Consider the following 21,703-nt stretch of genomic DNA (forward strand, 5'->3'; position numbering starts at 1 on the left):
TGTTTATGTAATTTTAAAATTTGTGACCGAACGAGAGGATATTTTTGAAAACTTTCTTCTGAAATATTGTTCAAAATTATGGCAGGAATCGATTGGTACATGTTTCAAGTCGCTAAGTGGTCTGGTTGCCGAGATATGGGCCAAAAACTGAATTTTTTCGATGTTTTTTGGCTTTTCCAGGAAATACATGAAAGAAACCCGGAATTTTTATGGCCTATGCTCATTCTCGTAACTTGCTTAACATAATTGCTTTTGGAACTAGTCATCGATATTGCTTCGTTGAGGAGGAGATACGACTTAAAGCCCGGACACACATTCATCCATACATTCATTCATTCATTCATTCATCCATCCATTCCCAGAAATGACGAGTTAATAAACGCAATTCTCCAGAATGGAAATTGCGCTAAAAAAATATATGGACTGTTCCTTGAAGCTGAAGGGAAGTAGTTTTGGTTGAACTTGAAAGCACAGTTAACTATAGATTTTCCCCCTTTCCCCAAACACCCATTCCTACTATAGTACTAGATCTACCACTAAAAAAAACGAGGCTTAGGCTAACCAAATAAAATTAATCTGGTAGACTAAAACTTTTAATCAAATTAGAGGCGCGCACGGTACTACAAAAATAGGCGTAGAGTCAAGTAAATATTGAAAAAAATATTACATGTTTTAACAACATAAAAGTCTAATACTAATAAGCCTAATGAAGTAATTAGCTAAGAAGGTTTACTTTAAACATGATAAATAAATAGGCCTAGGCCTGCATCATATTATAATTATAAGGCCTATTAATTAAAAAAAAACTTAGTTTAATTTTATCTAGATTTCTAGATTTATTTAATCTATACTAGACTCTCTTAAATCAGGCCTACTACTACTATGTCTATAGACTTAGACTATAGCGTATAGCGGCTTAGTTTTACTATAGCCTATAGGACTATAGGGCTTAGATTCTATAATGTTCATTATGGATCTAGGTCTCTAATTTTTTTTTTGTTAGCTTGTAATTTTACTAATTTGGAATTTAGAATAGTTACAAAATTCATTAGAATCTATATCTAAATTCTTAAAAGAGCGCTTGCAAAGTAAAGCTATTTTGTCTGCTTTCTAAACGAAGTAATGTAGTTTTATGCAGATATTTTAGGGTCATGCCAGGGTCAATAACTCGTTCTCAACTCCGACCAAAATAAATACATATTTTACAAAGTAACTTATTAAAAAATAACTATCAATGTGTACCAATCTGTATTACGCAGTAAGTTCAGTACTAAAGTCTAACAACATAAAATGGTTGTGTAAGTCGTGGTACCCGATTTCTCTTCGCTAAATCAGATTTTTAGCAAGCATAGACTTGCTACCGCCCCTTGAAATCTGATTGGTTGGCCGTACGCGAATGATGACATCATAGGGCATGCCTATCGTACAAACACAAACGCGGCAGTGCTAAGTTGTATTTGTAGTGAGTGTGAGTTACCTTGGATCATTAGATTAACAGAACCATTTGCGATATAAATCCGGGAATAAAAGGGTTTATCTTTTAAACCGAGGTAAGTTATCTTTGAAGGCTCTATCTTTAACATCATAAGACGTTTATTATAATTTTTAATAAATCTCAGTGTCCAACATTTGTGTTGTTCGTGTGTGATGTAGAAGTGGCAGTCACGTTGGTTTGTTGGTAAACAGAGAAATCCCGTAAGCCGTGTAAGGCAAGGCGTGCGTTGTTATTATTATTAATTCAATAGGCCAAGCTCATGATCCTTACCAGCTCATTGTTCGAATTTTATTTCTCATGGAAAAACTAATTTTTACGCTAACCTTAGTGGTTGCATCATTATCTAATTTAAGTGACCTACTTGCCCTCACTTCGACTGTTGGCAAAAATAATTGTATCGGTGGATATCCTCACGAGTAACTGAAAAATAAACTGATACAGTTATATTATATCTAGATCTATATTGCTTGAAGAATTCAAGATAATATAGATCATAGAATCAATGCAGTTAGACCTAGATTCTAGTAACTAGTCATAATATATATAGATCTAGATTCTAGCCACGATTTGTAAATTGATTTTTACCTTTGTGTACGCACATTTTATTGCGTTTTCTTTCCTTAGCGGAAGATGAGAGTTAACTTCTCTTAACAATTTTAAAAATATAGATCTCTAGATTCTAGATCTAAATCAGATAGATTTAATAGTTTTTTGTTTACAATAATACAATTATTGTAGGCTAATGTTGGCATGACATTTTTAATTTTTCCTCATTTGCTTTTATGTTTTAATATGACGATTAGTTTACCAGTGCCTGGCTATAGGTGTTGGTTACTGACGTAATATTTATTATTATATTCCCAAACTACCTTAAGCAGCCCCCCCCCCCCCCCGCACACTCAACAAGACGTTTTATTGAATTGCTTTGACCTGTAGCACACACGCTGAAAGGCCGTTCCACTAAATTATGTAAAAGACGTGTCTGTTAATGTGAATGTGCCGTGTTACACCCGAGAGCAGCCTTAACCATATCCTACTGTTCTTTTTTCCACTAATATTTTCCTAGCTTTCAACATAAGTTTATCGCATCGTGACCTTTCACTGCAGGTGACGGTAAAACAAATGGGATAAACTTGTTTTTTTTTTTTATGTCCATAGCGGCAGTAGTTTAGGGGTCACTAACAATTATCTTTGTCTCTTAATTACCCTAACCAAGACCATGTCATCCAGCCATGCTTCCAGAGTTTCTTTCATATATTTTTCTTTGGTGTGTGTGTGTGGGGGGGGGGGGGTTGCCAACAGTGGTGGTTAGGGAGGGGGTACATCATGGACACGCCATCTTATGAGAAACACTACACGAGGTTAAACTATTTTTCAAAAAGTTTAATTTTTATTTGAGTAGATAAAGCGTGCTGGGTAAGAACAAATCCAAACACAAACACAGGCAGGTGTTGACGAGTTGTTTCATCTGTCAAAATTACATAAACAAAGGCTTCTGAAAGACTACTCTCCCCACTACCTCTACTGTAAGACTACTCTCCCCACTACCTCTACTGTAAGACTACTCTCCCCACTACCTCTACTGTAAGACTACTCTCCCCACTACCTCTACTGTAAGACTACTCTACCTCTACTGTAAGACTACTCTCCCCACTCCCTCTACTGTAAGACTACTCTCCCCACTCCCTCTACTGTAAAACTACTCTCCCCACTACCTCTGCTGTAAGACTACTCTCCCCACTACCTCTACTGTAAGACTACTCTCCCCACTACCTCTACTGTAAGACTACTCTACCTCTACTGTAAGACTACTCTCCCCACTACCTCTACTGTAAGACTACTCTCCCCACTACCTCTACTGTAAGACTACTCTCCCCACTACCTCTACTGTAAGACTACTCTCCCCACTACCTCTACTGTAAGACTACTCTCCCCACTACCTCTACTGTAAGGACTACTCTCCCCACTACCTCTAAGACTACTCTCCCCACTACCTCTACTGTAAGACTACTCTCCCCACTACCTCTACTGTAAGACTACTCTCCCCACTACCTCTACTGTAAGGACTACTCTCCCCACTACCTCTAAGACTACTCTCCCCACTACCTCTACTGTAAGACTACTCTCCCCACTACCTCTACTGTAAGACTACTCTACCTCTACTGTAAGACTACTCTCCCCACTACCTCTACTGTAAGACTACTCTCCCCACTACCTCTACTGTAAGGACTACTCTCCCCACTACCTCTAAGACTACTCTCCCCACTACCTCTACTGTAAGACTACTCTCCCCACTACCTCTACTGTAAGACTACTCTCCCCACTACCTCTAAGACTACTCTCCCCACTACCTCTACTGTAAGACTACTCTCCCCACTACCTCTACTGTAAGGCTACTTTCCCCACTACCTCTACTGTAAGACTACTCTCCCCACTACCTCTGCTGTAAGACTACTCTACCTCTACTGTAAGACTACTCTTCCTCTACTGTAAGGCTACCCTCCCCACTACCTCTACTGACTACTCGCCCCACCACCTCTGCTGTAAGGCTACTCTCCCCACTACCTCTACTGTAAGGCTACTCTCCCCACTACCTCTACTGTAAGACTACTCTCCCCACTACCTCTACTGTAAGACTACTCTCCCCACTACCTCTACTGTAAGACTACTCTCCCCACTACATCTACTGTAAGACTACTCTCCCCACTACCTCTACTGTAAGGACTACTCTCCCCACTATCTATATTATAGTATAGAGCTCCCCTTTGTCTTGTGTCTTAGGATGAACGAGTTTGTTTTCTTGTGCTATTACCGTAGCTTACCTAGTAAAGGTCAACACCCAGACGATACGCCTGTCTACGTCTCACCTTATCTCTAGATCTGGCACTTTTTCCCGCACGTTTTTCCCCCTCAACTTTTCGTCTTTGTGTTAGACGGAAAACGTAGACATGTACAATCGACCAAACACGTAATCGCTGGGTCCTGAAGCACTAGACAAGCACAGACCTACTGAACTTTGAAGTACTAAGCCAATCTACTTTAGACATACAAGCTTTGTGGTGACATTTTTTTTAAAAAATAGGACGTTGTTAAACCTGGCAGCGTTAAAAATTAAAATAAGTTTTAAAAAAAAAAAACGTTTAACCGCTGAGCAATTAAAATACCTCTGGCAGCAGTGGTATGGTGTGTGTGTGTGGGGGGGGGTATGACTGACCATAGCCAGACGTTAAGGTAGCTGCCAGATACACTGTATCACGTGGCCTACATTGAATGCAGATTTACGTGATCACTTAAAATTAACGTGTAGATTTAGCAACATGGATTAATTGACTCGACGAAAGTAATGGCCAAATAAATTATCTGTTTAACATTAGAGTGTGTGTGTGTGTGATGGTGGTTGTACATTTGTGTGATGGTGGTTGTACACCTGTGTGATGGTGGCTGTACACCTGTGATGGTGTTTGAACACCTGTGTAATGGTGGTTGTACACCTGTGTGATGGTGGCTGTACACATGTGTGATGGTGGTTGTACACTTGTGTGATGGTGGATGTACACATGTGTGATGGTGGTTGTACACTTGTGTGATGATGGTTGTACACACACCTGTGTGATGGTGGTTGTACACACACCACACCTGTGTGATGGTGGTTGTACACTTGTGTGATGGTGGCTGTACACATGTGTGATGGTGGTTGTACACTTGTGTGATGATGGTTGTACACACACCTGTATGATGGTGGTTGTACACTTGTGTGATGATGGTTGTACACATGTGTGGTGGTGGCTGTACATCTGTGTGATGGTGGTTGTACACACACCTGTGTGATGGTGGCTGTACACCTGTGTGATGATGGTTGTACACATGTGTGGTGGTGGCTGTACATCTGTGTGATGGTGGCTGTACACCTGTGTGATGGTGGATGTACACCTGTGTGATGGTGGTTGTACACCTGTGTGATGGTGGTTGTACATCTGTGTAATGGTGGGTGTACACCTATGTGATGGTGGTTGTACACCTGTGTGATGGTGGTGTGATATGGAGCCTGGATTGTACTTTTTCTTCCGTCCATCTTATTATTATTAAAGCATGAGTTTTTGCCTGCATTAGCTAAGCCATACATCTGTTGCTCTTTCAATTAATCCTGTTGGCCTGCATAAAGTCATAAACCTGTTAGTATTTAAATTCTCCTGTATTAGCTAAAGCTTAACCCGTTGCTATGTAAATAATGTGTCAGATAATATCTCATTATCATCGTCTGACTTACAAATGACACATCACTCATTCATTCATTGACTCCTACATGACACATCACTCATTTCTTGAGTCATCATATACGTCCATTGACTCCTAAATGACACATCACTCATTCATTTCTTGAGTCATCATATACATCAATTGACTCCTACATAACACATCCCATATTTGAACCATGAAAATGTGACTCAATGTGTCTGTCGTACAAAACTATATATTCTGTCTTCTAGCACACAAGTCTAGCACACAAGTTGAAGCGACGACTTGGGGCTATTGAAACCACGACTTGGGGCTATCTGTTCAAATGGTTTTTGACGATGGCGGATAGAAACCAAACAAGAAACACAAACCAGGACAATTTCTACGCCTTTGACCCACGGGGTCGTGGCACAGGAGCCCGACCCCCCATTGTGCCAAGCATTCGCCCACATTCCCCACCCCGAGAGCCGGGCCGCTTTGAGTCGAGTTTCTCCCCGTCCCAAGCTCTCACCCGAGACAGCGGCTACAACACCGACGTGTCCCCAGCCACCACCGTCTCCCCCGCCACCCACATCCCAGTCAGGCAGCACTTTACATTTGATGAACTGCCCAGAAGCCACTGTGAAGGGGACGAGCATTTGCCCACCTTATCGGCCTTCAACGCTCCCAGATCTCCGCTAGCTCACGTGTTGGACTCACCTGCCCGAGATCGCCGAGGTTTTAGAAGATCTACACCTCCACTAAGGGTCTCACCAGAAATTTTCAGAACCTCCGCATCCCCAGCAAGTTCTTTGGGCCGCGGGGCTCTCCCCTCCCCCCGCCCCGTGTCGGAAGCCTCTGACGTGAACACACCTCTCTTTGATTTTGACAGCGAGGAGGAGGAAGACAATCGTGATAAGAACGAAACCATCGGCACCTTGATGCCCCCTCCAGCATGCAGAGCAATAAACCGATTGGAACATTCCAGATCATTAGTCCACTACCAAGGCGGCGAAGAAGATGTCGACGAGAAGAATTCCCTCAGTTGCAGCCGATACCTCGAGCACTGGGTCCAGACTTCCAACATGAGCGTGTCCAGGTATGGCGGCCTGTCAGCCCGCCGCCGCAGACATGCGAGTGAGCACATACCCCAGGCAGCAGCTCTACATGAGCCTGGGGAGTTCCACGCCTACCGGAGTCAGAGCTTCAGTGACTCTCTGACCAGCGGGGAGCAGAGTAGATCCTGCCAGATATCACGTGACTCCTCGCTCAGCCAAGGGTTCCAGCCCGGCTGTCGCGACACCTTCATGTCAAGGAGCAGCAGCTACGACTCGGAAAACGTCTTCACCTTTGACCCTGACGATATCGACGACTACCAGAGGACGGAAAGCTCGACCGTCACTGAGAGAAGAAGCGCCGCAGTTAACATTGTCCACCAGAGGCCCCCTCAAAGCCCCGCCTCACGCTACGAGAAGCCCCCTCAAAGCCCCGCCTCACGCTACGAGAAGCCCCCTCAAAGCCCCGCTTCACGCCAGTGCCGGCGACGAAGCTTTATGGCGTCGTCCCATGTGAGGATGTCCAACGGAACATTGCTGCCTTGGGCAGGCACCATCTTGGGGGTCTCCGTCTCCACCCAGACCCCCCACATGGCCAGTCTATTTATAGAAGAGATTGTCGGTACCCCATTACCCTTGCCTCTGCCCTATGAAGCTATTGGTGAGTATTCAGTTTTTTTCTTTTTTTTTTTCTCTCCCCCCTCCACCACTCAATGACCTGCTTAAGCTGATTATCAAACTATTTTTTAGCTGGAACACTAGCTTAGGACACACCTGTGTGTCAGTTTTACTACGTGACACCTGTGTCAGTTTAACCAGTTCACACTTGTGTCAGTTTAACCACGTCACACTTGTGTCAGTTTAACCACGTCACACCTGTGTGTCAGTTTAACCACGTCACACCCGTCAGTTTAACCGTGTCACACCTGTGTCAGTTTAACCACGTGACTCCTGTGTCAGTTCAACCACGTCACACTTGTGTCAGTTTAACCACGTCACACTTGTGTCAGTTTAACCACGTCACACTTGTGTCAGTTTAACCACGTCACACTTGTGTCAGTTTAACCACTTCACATCTGTGTGTCAGTTTAACTACGCCACACCTGTGTAAGTTAAACCACGTCACACCTTTGTGTCAGCTGACTAAACATAATACCGGTTTTTTTAAAGCTTTTTGTCAGGCATACTCTACTTCAACTAGCCCAAGTACAGAGTGAGCTTTCGGTTACTGTTTTATAGCGATAGAACTGGAGTTTTAATGAGCTCAAGTAGAGCTGTTTTGGGGCAGGGTATAACATTGTAAAAAAAAAAAAAACGCGTCCTTATGTAGTATTTTGGCGCTTCATGTTCTTATGTTGTCTGCATATGGGCACATCATGTTCATAGCAGCGCTTGTTTTCCTGATAGTCTGTCTGTAGCAGCGCTTGTCTTTCTGATAGTCTGTCTGTAGCAGCGCTTGTCTTCCTGATTGTCTGTAGCAGCGCTTGTCTTGTGTCTGTAGCAGCGCTTGTCTTCCTTGTGTTTGTAGCAGCGCTTGTCTTCCTTGTGTCTGTAGCAGCGCTTGTCTTCCTGATTGTCTGTAGCAGCGCTTGTCTTCCTTGGAGTCTGTCTGTAGCAGCGCTTGTCTTCCTGATAGTCTGTCTGTAGCAGCGCTTGTCTTCCTTGGAGTCTGTCTGTAGCAGCGCTTGTCTTCCTTGGAGTCTATCTGTAGCAGCGCTTGTCTTCCTTGTGTCTGTCTGTAGCAGCGCTTGTCTTCCTTGGAGTCTGTCTGTAGCAGCGCTTGTCTTCCTTGGAGTCTGTCTGTAGCAGCGCTTGTCTTCCTTGGAGTCTGTCTGTAGCAGCGCTTGTCTTCCTGATAGTCTGTCTGTAGCAGCGCTTGTCTTCCTTGGTGTCTGTCTGTAGCAGCGCTTGTCTTCCTTGTGTCTGTAGCAGCGCTTGTCTTCCTTGGAGTCTGTCTGTAGCAGCGCTTGTCTTCCTTGGAGTCTGTCTGTAGCAGCGCTTGTCTTCCTGATAGTCTGTCTGTAGCAGCGCTTGTCTTCCTTGGAGTCTGTCTGTAGCAGCGCTTGTCTTCCTTGGAGTCTGTCTGTAGCAGCGCTTGTCTTCCTTGTGTCTGTCTGTAGCAGCGCTTGTCTTCCTTGGAGTCTGTCTGTAGCAGCGCTTGTCTTCCTTGGAGTCTGTCTGTAGCAGCGCTTGTCTTCCTTGGAGTCTGTCTGTAGCAGCGCTTGTCTTCCTTGGAGTCTGTCTGTAGCAGCGCTTGTCTTCCTTGGAGTCTGTCTGTAGCAGCGCCTGTCTTCCTGATAGTCTGTCTGTAGCAGCGCTTGTCTTCCTTGGTGTCTGTCTGTAGCAGCGCTTGTCTTCCTTGTGTCTGTAGCAGCGCTTGTCTTCCTTGGTGTCTGTCTGTAGCAGCGCTTGTCTTCCTTGGAGTCTGTCTGTAGCAGCGCTTGTCTTCCTGATAGTCTGTCTGTAGCAGCGCTTGTCTTCCTGATTGTCTGTAGCAGCGCTTGTCTTCCTTGGAGTCTGTCTGTAGCAGCGCTTGTCTTCCTTGGTGTCTGTCTGTAGCAGCGCTTGTCTTCCTGATAGTCTGTCTGTAGCAGCGCTTGTCTTCCTTGGAGTCTGTCTGTAGCAGCGCTTGTCTTCCTTGGAGTCTGTCTGTAGCAGCGCTTGTCTTCCTTGGAGTCTGTCTGTAGCAGCGCTTGTCTTCCTTGTGTCTGTCTGTAGCAGCGCCTGTCTGCCTTGTGTCTGTCTGTAGCAGCGCTTTTCTTCCTTGTGTCTGTCTGTAGCAGCGCTTGTCTTCCTTGGTGTCTGTCTGTAGCAGCGCTTGTCTTCCTTGTGTCCGTCTGTAGCAGCGCTTGTCTTCCTTGGAGTCTGTAGCAGCGCTTGTCTTCCTGAAAGTCTGTCTGTAGCAGCGCTTGTCTTCCTGATAGTCTGTCTGTAGCAGCGCTTGTCTTCCTGATAGTCTGTCTGTAGCAGCGCTTGTCTTCCCGATAGTCTGTCTGTAGCAGCGCTTGTCTTCCTGATAGTCTGTCTGTAGCAGCGCTTGTCTTCCTGATTGTCTGTAGCAGCGCTTGTCTTCCTTGGAGTCTGTCTGTAGCAGCGCTTGTCTTCCTTGGAGTCTGTCTGTAGCAGCGCTTGTCTTCCTTGGTGTCTGTCTGTAGCAGCGCTTGTCTTCCTTGGAGTCTGTCTGTAGCAGCGCTTGTCTGCCTTGTGTCTGTCTGTAGCAGCGCTTGTCTTCCTTGTGTCTGTCTGTAGCAGCGCTTGTCTTCCTTGGAGTCTGTCTGTAGCAGCGCTTGTCTTCCTTGGAGTCTGTCTGTAGCAGCGCTTGTCTTCCTTGGAGTCTGTAGCAGCGCTTGTCTTCCTTGGAGTCTGTAGCAGCGCTTGTCTTCCTGATAGTCTGTCTGTAGCAGCGCTTGTCTTCCTGATAGTCTGTCTGTAGCAGCGCTTGTCTTCCTGATAGTCTGTCTGTAGCAGCGCTTGTCTTCCCGATAGTCTGTCTGTAGCAGCGCTTGTCTTCTTGATAGTCTGTCTGTAGCAACGCTTGTCTTCCCGATAGTCTGTCTGTAGCAACGCTTGTCTTCCTGATAGTCTGTCTGTAGCAGCGCTTGTCTTCCTGATTGTCTGTCTGTAGCAGCGCTTGTCTTCCTGATAGTCTGTAGCAGCGCTTGTCTGCCTTGTGTCTGTCTGTAGCAGCGCTTGTCTTCCTTGGAGTCTGTCTGTAGCAGCGCTTGTCTTCCTTGTGTCTGTCTGTAGCAGCGCTTTTCTTCCTTGTGTCTGTCTGTAGCAGCGCTTGTCTTCCTTGGTGTCTGTCTGTAGCAGCGCTTGTCTTCCTTGTGTCCGTCTGTAGCAGCGCTTGTCTTCCTTGGAGTCTGTAGCAGCGCTTGTCTTCCTGAAAGTCTGTCTGTAGCAGCGCTTGTCTTCCTGATAGTCTGTCTGTAGCAGCGCTTGTCTTCCTGATAGTCTGTCTGTAGCAGCGCTTGTCTTCCCGATAGTCTGTCTGTAGCAGCGCTTGTCTTCCTGATAGTCTGTCTGTAGCAGCGCTTGTCTTCCTGATTGTCTGTAGCAGCGCTTGTCTTCCTTGGAGTCTGTCTGTAGCAGCGCTTGTCTTCCTTGGAGTCTGTCTGTAGCAGCGCTTGTCTTCCTTGGTGTCTGTCTGTAGCAGCGCTTGTCTTCCTTGGAGTCTGTCTGTAGCAGCGCTTGTCTGCCTTGTGTCTGTCTGTAGCAGCGCTTGTCTTCCTTGTGTCTGTCTGTAGCAGCGCTTGTCTTCCTTGGAGTCTGTCTGTAGCAGCGCTTGTCTTCCTTGGAGTCTGTCTGTAGCAGCGCTTGTCTTCCTTGGAGTCTGTAGCAGCGCTTGTCTTCCTTGGAGTCTGTAGCAGCGCTTGTCTTCCTGATAGTCTGTCTGTAGCAGCGCTTGTCTTCCTGATAGTCTGTCTGTAGCAGCGCTTGTCTTCCTGATAGTCTGTCTGTAGCAGCGCTTGTCTTCCCGATAGTCTGTCTGTAGCAGCGCTTGTCTTCTTGATAGTCTGTCTGTAGCAACGCTTGTCTTCCCGATAGTCTGTCTGTAGCAACGCTTGTCTTCCTGATAGTCTGTCTGTAGCAGCGCTTGTCTTCCTGATTGTCTGTCTGTAGCAGCGCTTGTCTTCCTGATAGTCTGTAGCAGCGCTTGTCTGCCTTGTGTCTGTCTGTAGCAGCGCTTGTCTTCCTTGGAGTCTGTCTGTAGCAGCGCTTGTCTTCCTTGTGTCTGTCTGTAGCAGCGCTTGTCTTCCTTGGAGTCTGTCTGTAGCAGCGCTTGTCTTCCTTGTGTCCGTCTGTAGCAGCGCTTGTCTTCCTTGGAGTCTGTCTGTAGCAGCGCTTGTCTTCCTTGGAGTCTGTCTGTAGCAGCGCTTGTCTTCCTTGGAGTCTGTCTGTAGCAGCGCTTGTCTTCCTTGTGTTTGTAGCAGCGCTTGTCTTCCTTGTGTCTGTCTGTAGCAGCGCTTGTCTTTCTTGGAGTCTGTCTGTAGCAGCGCTTGTGCATTAATATTTTTTTTATGCAGAAATCCTACTTAACTAATTGTTTTCTGAATTTCTCCCTCTTTGAGATTAGTGTCAAGTTTTAGAACGAAGACTAATAAAAGCATAGTGACGTGGGCGGATCTAATTTTGTAATTAATTGGAGCCCCCTTTTAAGGTTGACGACCTCGTGGGGAAAAAATAAAAAAAATAAAAAAAAGTGACTGTATACAACCACAAGGTCGTACGTAACGTCTTTCGTGTTTACATTTGCTTGTATCAGTGGTACCCGGTTGACATTCGCCGCCAAAAAAAAATAATTATAAATAATAAATAACTTTACTACGGATTATAAAAACAATCTTGTATGGTAAATAAACTGTCGGTTATTAAACCCGTGTTTAATCGACTCCGTAAGAGTACACGAGAATGTGAAATTTTTCCCGCCGAATGTTCGAGTCTAACACGAGGGAGGTCTGCTACAAACAAATCGTGGCGGGCTGGCCAATGGGATACGGCGTGGGTCGTCTTATTGGCCGACGATTGGTTCCACATAAAGCGTACCGCAGGTCTATTTTTAGCAATGATTCAATGCGCTTAAGAAATCTCGTGCGGGTTGTGTTGTGGCAACCCTCGAACCAAACAGACCAGACGACACCGTCCTTACGGCTGGTGTTGGCTGGGTCTGAGACCAAGCTGACCCAATCACCGAGTGCTCACACAGAGACCTTGTTTCCTGGTGTAAATATATATAGCACAATAATCGCCTGTTTCTTACAAACTTTTCTTTAACGTTAGTAAACTGAAAATGTCATTGATGTATCTAGTATAGGGCTTGTAAGTCTACGGTCTTGAAATCTACTACGTGGCAAGTACAAGAACGAGAAGTTGTGACCTACTTACAAGCCCTATAGTTACACCTCTGAAGGTAGTATATATATATATATATATATATATATATATATATATATATATATATATATATATATATATATATATATATATATATATATATATATATATATATATATATACATATATGTGTATATGTGTGCCCCACTTTGCTTGAAAGCGTTACGTGAACAACAAAGGGTCGGACAACAAACTGATAATTAGTGGAGCGTGTGGGTCACGTGATGCCCCTCTACTCAGCCCGTTAGAGAGCTGATTGTTTAATTCCTCCATCATTACCGTCTGTTTGACCCTGGCGAGCGTGACATACACACATCGGCTGACCATTTAATAGCCGTCGCGAGCGGCCGTGAGTTGATGACACGCGGGGAGGACAAGCCCCCCGGGGGGGGGGGGGTTGGGTCACAGTACTAGATTTTGGAAATGGGGAAAAAATCTGGCTAGACGGTATCTTGGTTCAACAAGCTGAAATTCCAGAGTTTTAAAAAATTATTTATTGTCATATAATTCATCTTTGTATAATCTTGATCATTATATTTGTAAAATATTAATTATTGATTGATTATGCTGCCCCTACAAAAAAATCTTTCCATGCAAATTTGTACTAGTTTTCTACCTTGTTTTCAACACTTCTTGTATTTAAACAGCCCCTAGTACGTCTTATAAAAGAGATCCCTCATATGTCTTTCATTACACTGACCCCTTATTAGTGTTTCATCACAGTGACCCCTTATTAGTGTTTCATCACAGTGACCCCTTATTAGTTTTTCATCACAGTGACCCCTTATTAGTGTTTCATCACAGTGACCCCTTATTAGTGTTTCATCACAGTGACCCCTTATTAGTGTTTCATCACAGTGACCCCTTATTAGTGTTTCATCACAGTGACCCCTGTCTAATCAACTCACGTGTCTCCATTACATATTTCTGTTAAAAACGGACCGCGTCTAATGATGTACTTGACATCCATTTGTCTGTAATTAAGACGCACAAACTTGGTCTAAATATAGAATGTTTGGTCTAATCCAGCAAATTGTATGTCAAGGTCAGTCGTGAGTGTCACTTCCGGTTAGGTGATCTCATAACGATGTTATTTCACGTTGTGAATAATATGTGTATTTTATGCTTGGATGTGTGTATCTGTTGTTAAAACTCTCCGCATGCGTCCAAAAGCTACATTTTAAAAATCGGAAACAGGAACAATATACAAATACAATATACTTTAAAATTAACCATTTAGATAAATTTTTTTGCAAACCTAACCTAAAGACACCCCCCCCCCCCTGACCTAACCTAACCTGAAGACACCCCTTGTCCTAATCTGAAGACACCCCTTGACCTAACCTAACCTGAAGACACCCCTTGTCCTAACCTGAAGACACCCCTTGACCTAACATGAATTCACCCGTTGTCATAGCCTAACCTGAAGACACCCCTTGACCTAACCTAACCTGAAGACATCCCTTGTCATAAGCTAACCTGAAGACACCCCTTGACCTAACCTGAAGACATCCCTTGTCATAAGCTAACCTGAAGACACCCCTTGTCTAAACTAACCTGAAGACACCCTTGAACTAACCTGAAGACACCCCTTCACCTAACCTAACCTGAAGACACCCCTTGACCTAACCTGAAGACACCCCTTGACCTAACCTGAAGACACCCCTTGACCTAACCTAACCTGTAGACACCCCTTAACCTAACCTGAAGACACCCCTTCACCTAACCTAACCTGTAGACACCCTTTGACCTAACCTGAAGACACCCCTTGACCTAACCTGAAGACACCCCTTGACCTAACCTAACCTGTAGACACCCCTTAACCTAACCTGAAGACACCCCTTCACCTAACCTAACCTGTAGACACCCCTTGACCTAACCTGAAGACACCCTTGAACTAACCTGAAGACACCCCTTCACCTAACCTAACCTGAAGACACCCCTTGACCTAACCTGAAGACACCCCTTGACCTAACCTGAAGACACCCCTTGACCTAACCTAACCTGTAGACACCCCTTAACCTAACCTGAAGACACCCCTTCACCTAACCTAACCTGTAGACACCCCTTGACCTAACCTGAAGACACCCTTGAACTAACCTGAAGACACCCCTTGACCTAACCTAACCTGAAGACACCCCTTGACCTAACCTGAAGACACCCCTTGACCTAACCTAACCTGAAGACACCCCTTGACCTAACCTGAAGACATCCCTTGTCATAACCTAACCTGAAGACACCCCTTGTCTAAACTAACTTGAAGACACTCCTTGACCTAACCTGAAGACACCCTTGAACTAACCTGAAGACACCCCTTCACCTAACCTAACCTGAAGACACCCCTTGACCTAACCTGAAGACACCCCTTGACCTAACCTAACCTGAAGACACCCCTTGACCTAACCTGAAGACACCCTTGAACTAACCTGAAGACACCCCTTCACCTAACCTAACCTGAAGACACCCCTTGACCTAACCTAACCTGAAGACACTCCTTGTCTAAACTAACTTGAAGACACTCCTTGACCTAACCTGAAGACACCCTTGAACTAACCTGAAGACACCCCTTCACCTAACCTAACCTGAAGACACCCCTTGACCTAACCTAACCTGAAGACACTCCTTGTCTAAACTAACTTGAAGACACTCCTTGACCTAACCTGAAGACACCCTTGAACTAACTTGAAGACACCCCTTCACCTAACCTAACCTGAAGACACCCCTTGACCTAACCTGAAGACACCCCTTGACCTAACCTGAAGACACCCCTTCACCTAACCTGAAGACACCCCTTGACCTAACCTGAAGACACCCTTTAACTTGAGCTAACCTTCGAAGACTATCCATGACTTAACACGAAGACTTAACCCCATCGGCACCAGTGTACACTATGATTTATAATCAATAAAAAACGATGAAAAGGGTGAACTCGTCCACCACGTACGTAGCCCTGTAAATGGTGAACTCGTCCACCACGTACACACGAGGCTTACGGAAACAAGACCTTTGGTTTAAAACTGGGCCATTGTTTTTGTTCACTCAAGTGGTGGAACGTGTTGGGGGGGGGGGCTTCTTAATTAATTATTGTTTGGTTTCTATAGATTGGCATCACCTAAACAGTGCGGTGAGTCATTGGTTGATGATATGCTATAATTAGAAAGTGTTTCTTGAATTATGCAATATGTTTTGACTGGGCCTGTGACTAAGCTGAATGTTAACTATGACTTACATGGTTGAGAATGGACGTGGTGTTGGGCCAGTGGTTCTCACGTCACTAGGCTGGTCCACTGGTCTTTATTGTGGAGATTATCAAATACTCGAGTATCGCTAGGTTTTACGTAAGAAACCATCGAGTTTGTGACTTAACATTTTCTCCCCTGAGGAAATTCGATTTGAACTCAGCAAGCGTATAGGACCACTGGGCAGGTGTATTAAACTATAGGACCACTGGGCAGGCTTAATAAAGTGTAACACAACCTATAAAATTTTAGGACCACTGGGAAGGCTTAATAAAGTGTAACACAACCTATAAAATTTTAGGACCACTGGGAAGGCTTAATAAAGTGTAACACAACCTATAAAATTTAACCCGGCTCGTGATCAAGGTCTCATTATTTGATTACGTAACGGCTGCTTGAAGTGCAGTACTAAACGTGTTTTTAATCGAAGTCTGGTGCGATGTTATGGTATTACAATGCTTGTTTTGTCAAATTTGGTACTTGTTTGCTGGTGGGGTGGGTGAGGGGAGGGGCATTACCCCTCTATTACCCAAGCCTTCTCAAGCCACTCGCTTTTTTAACCTTTCACCTTTAACCACGTGTACAAGCCTCCTATCTGGAGAGATACGAAGTAACACATAAAAGGTCAATGGCCTTTGCCCACTTGACCTGACACTACTTTACTGTATGGAGAGATTAATGGCAGCCCTTTATCTCATCCACTGACTCTACATTGTTCTGGTACATCACGTGACCATACAGCTAGTGTTTACTTTAATAAGAACAACGGTGTAACACTAGCTACAGTTATTGTTTACTTTAGTTACAACAACATTGTAACACTAGCTACAGTTATTGTTTACTTTAGTAACAACACCATTGTAACACTAGCTACAGTTAATGTTTACTTTAGTAACACCATTGTAACACTAGCTACAGTTATTGTTTACTTTAGTAACAACAACATTGTAACACTAGCTACAGTTATTGTTTACTTTAGTAACAACACCATTGTAACACTAGCTACAGTTAATGTTTACTTTAGTAACACCATTGTAACACTAGCTACAGTTATTGTTTACTTTAGTAACAACACCATTGTAACACTAGCTACAGTTATTGTTTACTTTAGTAACAACACCATTGTAACACTAGCTACAGTTATTGTTTACTTTAGTAACAACATTGTAACCCCAGCAACAGCGTGATATTGTCCCTACAATGTTAACAATGGACACAAAAATCACCAAATTTAAAAAGTAAACACATATATTCCGAATTATTGACCTATACATAGAACTCACACTGTTTACATAAATACACTGATTATTAATGCTAATTAGGATCTACTAAATAAAGCTAATTATTTTTACCAGCGTATGTTGACGACACATTTTCAGTCCTTAATTAAATGTTATCTTAATTTGTGTATCAACACACAAGTTTCAACAACACATGTCTATAAATAGCAACAGTTGTATAAGCCGATGTAAGCACACGAGCAGCGATAAGAAGAGATGACATCAACAATATGGTAGCTTGCAGAGATCCATCATAGCAGACTCTAGAACTGTGTTCACCAAGTTTCTTCACACATTCAGGACACTGGTGGTCATAAAGTGGCAATATTAACAAAAGTGATATTTCAAACTCTACACGCCATACAGTGGAGGTTTTTGTGTAGTTGGTGTTATTCGTGTGGATGTTGCTGTGTGTAGTGTAGCCCTGGCGTGTGGTGGACAACAACACATTTTCTATAATCCACCCTTCCACCTCTACTGTTTTCTTCTGTCCGGAGGATTTTGTTTGTCCGTGTGTGTGTATTGATACAACCAGACTAGTAGCGTTTGTTGAATACACACATTTATAAGCACACCAATCGAGACATTTGAATGGATGTTTTACACCGAGCACAACCAAAGCTTCCAATTGTCAGACGGACATTGGCAGACGTGAGCGTGTGAGCCGTCCGCCAACAGCCGGACAATGAGCGGAAGTGACGAGGTCTTTGACTCGGACCTCAGCGAGGACGAAGATGCCGAGCGATTACGTCACTATCAACGTCGTAAGGAAAACATCACTCCATTGTTTTGTTTCATTCACTTTTTGTTTACATCGATGTGTCGTCAATATAGGATTGCCCATCTGCCATCATTGTTATTTGCCGTGCCCCACCCCCTCCTCCGTTAGGCCCACTAAGTTTGAGAACCACTGAGACAGACTGCCAGTGGGGGCGGGGGAGTGGAGTGAATATATTAATGGTGGCGTTATGCCCACTAAGTTTGAGAACCACTGAGACAGACTGCCAGTGGGGGGGGGGGGGGTGAATATATTAACGGTGGCCCTGGGCCCACTAAGTTTGAGAACCACTGAGACAGACTGCCAGTGGGGGTGGAGTGAATATATTAATGGTGGCGTTATGCTCACAAAGTTTGAGAACCACTGAGACAGACTGTCGGAGCGACCATATCCAGTCTAAACATAAACAATACGGTATGTCAACAGCTTCAGCGCGAGCGCCTCCACACACACTACCCCCCCCCCCCCCCCCCCCCCTCGTATTTGTATGTCACCGGCTGACGTAAGGATGACGGGTTGTGATAACTGGGGGAGATAGACCATTTTTAGCCTCGTTCTGCGCGTCTTCAATTTGGGCAAGGGGAGAATTTTTTTTCCTGGAGGTCATGGCGGGGTCATACACAGTTGAGTGAGGAAAAATTTTGTTTTTTAAAAAAAATGCGCAGATGACTAATGGTTGCACTTGGTTGGCCCCTACGAGGGTAGGGGCTGGTTGTAATCAAGTTTTGTCTGTGGAATAAATGGTCGCCACGATCAGCACAACAAAAGGGTTAATGCGTCTGCTGGAGCAATCTATATTTGGTTCATTTGAAAAAAATATAATTAGCGATTATTCATGTAATCCATTCTAAGCGAACAAAGATTTAGATTTTGTTCAACTTGACAGTAGACGACCAAACGAACATGGTTACTAAACCAAATATGTTGTATGTGAGCTATCTCCGCCATAAACATGTTGGAACACGAAGCTGTCGTCTTTGTGAATGAGCATCCAGACAATGCCAGGCGATAGGTTCAAAAGTGAGCTGATTACGTTTCGCTTTTCTCATTCTCTCGCTTTGTTGAATCGACTCCGCGAAGTATCGAGTCTAGACACGTTTGGTTGATAACGAGGGCAGCTCGTGCGGCTCTATGCCATGTACAGGGTTGCTTGTATTTACATTGTCTTTTGTTTTCTTGATAAGTCATTGAATAAACCCACTGTAATACCCCACTAAATATGTTTCAGGTCTATGCAATGTTTATTTTATTTTGGTGTGAGAGTTTACGTATCACAAGAAAACCATAACAAAACGGGTGTTCCTTGACCTAATTATACTTACACATGCGCCGAACGATCCTTCGCCTGGCCTCGCTATAGTGAAGCCGTCAGCACTATTTTTAGTTCAGCACTTCGAGACGGTAGACACGTGACAGCAGCAAAAGGGGTGTGGGGTGGGGAGCGCGATAATATCTGCTGTCTGCGAGCTTAACGGACTTTAGAAAAGAAAAAGAAAATTCCCTGGAGGAAGTTGATAAGGCCGTGGGTTTTGGTAACTGTCACTCAGTACTTGTGCTTCTCATCTCTAGAAGTGCCAAGTTAACAGTAGGCGGGGGGGGGGGGGGGGGGGGGATTCTCATTTCTTTGCCTGAAAAGTTAACAGTAAGCCGCTAGGGGATTCCTTGACTCTGCCCAAATGGAAAAGGGCGTAACGGCCTGTTGTAATACAAGTCGGCAGATGAGGTAACCGCGGGGACAACGGTCCGCGCACGCGACGGGGGATGGGAGGGGGGGGGGGGTGTCTTGAGATCAGGTTTAGTGGTGGTGACGATGGTCGCATTAGAACTTTTTAGCGGTGGTCACATGATATTCCCCACCCTGACTCATTTAACTGACAAAGTTTTTTTTTTAAATTTCAAATGTTCGTGACTACACCCTCCTTTAATCTGCCCCTCACACAAGACTCACATAACTACACAATCCCATTAGTGGGAGACGCAGTTTCAAAGAATGCACTGCCACAATCAACGGATATCACTTCCGCGTGAAACAGTGTCGGGGGGGGGGAGAGGGGGGTGGACGACTCAGCTGGCGTTTTAGTACACCCTCCTCCAATGTGTCAGCCCGTTTCTAAACTTATGTCATAGCCTCCATTTGAAAGTCTGCCCTCTTCCAGACGACCCCTGTAACTACCCGACCAGTTCCCCAGACGACCCCTGTATCTACCCGACTGGTCCCCCAGACGACCCCTGTATCTACCCGACCAGTTCCCCAGACGACCCCTGTATCTACCCGACTAGTTCCCCAGACGACCCCTTATCTACCCGACTAGTCCCCCAGACGACCCCTGTAACTACCCGACTAGTTCCCCAGACGACCCCTGTATCTACCCGACTGGTCCCCCAGACGACCTCTGTAACTACCCGACTAGTTCCCCAGACGACCCCTGTACCTACCCGACCAGTTCCCCAGACGACCCCTGTATCTACCCGACCAGTTCCCCAGACGACCCCTGTAACTACCCGACCAGTTCCCCAGACGACCCCTGTATCTACCCGACTAGTCCCCCAGACGACCCCTGTAACTACCCGACTAGTTCCCCAGACGACCCCTGTATCTACTCGACTAGTTCCCCAGACGACCCCTGTAACTACCCGACTAGTCCCCCAGACGACCCCTGTATCTACTCGACTAGTTCCCCAGACGACCCCTGTATCTACTCGACTAGTTCCCCAGACGACCCCTGTATCTACTCGACTAGTTCCCCAGACGACCCCTGTATCTACTCGACCAGTTCCCCAGACGACCCCTGTATCTACCCGACTAGTTCCCCAGACGACCCCTGTATCTACCCGACTAGTTCCCCAGACGACCCCTGTAACTACCCGACCAGTTCCCCAGACGACCCCTGTATCTACCCGACTAGTTCCCCAGACGACCCCTGTAACTACCCGACTAGTTCCCCAGACGACCCCTGTAACTACCCGACTAGTCCCCCAGACGACCCCTGTAACTACCCGACTAGTTCCCCAGACGACCCCTGTATCTACTCGACTAGTTCCCCAGACGACCCCTGTATCTACTCGACTAGTTCCCCAGACGACCCCTGTATCTACTCGACTAGTTCCCCAGACGACCCCTGTAACTACCCGACCAGTTCCCCAGACGACCCCTGTATCTACTCGACTAGTTCCCCAGACGACCCCTGTAACTACCCGACCAGTTCCCCAGACGACCCCTGTATCTACTCGACTAGTTCCCCAGACGACCCCTGTAACTACCCTACGGACAGCTGTAGTTTTGGCCACAGTAGGCCTACTTGCAAGTTCTGGGACTGACTTTACACACCAACTAGATTTTTATAGCCAAGGAAAGCTGTTCTTCAATCTCAAACATGAAACAGGTTAAGAAAAAAAAAACACTTGATAACAACTATTCGAGATAAGTAAGCGTAAGCGCGGTCTCATCATGCGTGTCAGAAACTGCGCAGTAAATTTTTGGCGTCGTCTCTTTGTGGTGTGTAAAACTGGTGCAGACATTCGTGAATCTGTGCTGGTAAAATTGGGAAAATCCGCTAGGCCTATTGCTCTAAAAGTGTGAACCAACCCTCCAATGATAGTCCGTTTTTTTTTTATCCAGCTTAACAAGCGAACGTGTAACTTAGGTTCTAGTTATTGGCTAAAAACCACACCCATTTTTTTTTCTGTTTGGTGTGACCTGTTTCACATTTAAACTAAACATTCGTTCACCTCGCTATGGAGCTCAG

The 21,703-nt window shown here is 45.1% G+C and overlaps 1 protein-coding gene across 2 annotated transcripts in view; it reads left to right on the top strand.

Moving 5' to 3' along the window:
- Positions 1-1,430: 1,430 nt before the first annotated feature.
- LOC131940338 (uncharacterized) overlaps positions 1,431-21,703 on the top strand; it is a 28,206-nt gene continuing 7,933 nt past the window's right edge. Inside the window, exons 1-2 of one of the 2 annotated variants that reach the window (XM_059298976.1) lie at positions 1,431-1,550; positions 5,983-7,426. In XM_059298976.1, the coding sequence (XP_059154959.1) occupies positions 6,070-7,426 (1,357 nt within the window). In that variant the 5' untranslated portion in view covers positions 1,431-1,550; positions 5,983-6,069. The remainder of the gene's footprint in view (positions 1,551-5,982; positions 7,427-21,703) is intronic. The other variant, XM_059298977.1, reaches the window with a different exon arrangement.

This window comes from Physella acuta, unplaced genomic scaffold (assembly GCF_028476545.2).
Source record: "Physella acuta isolate Inbredline_101_S28 unplaced genomic scaffold, ASM2847654v3 ptg000021l, whole genome shotgun sequence".
Classification (NCBI taxonomy): Eukaryota; Metazoa; Mollusca; class Gastropoda; family Physidae; genus Physella; species Physella acuta.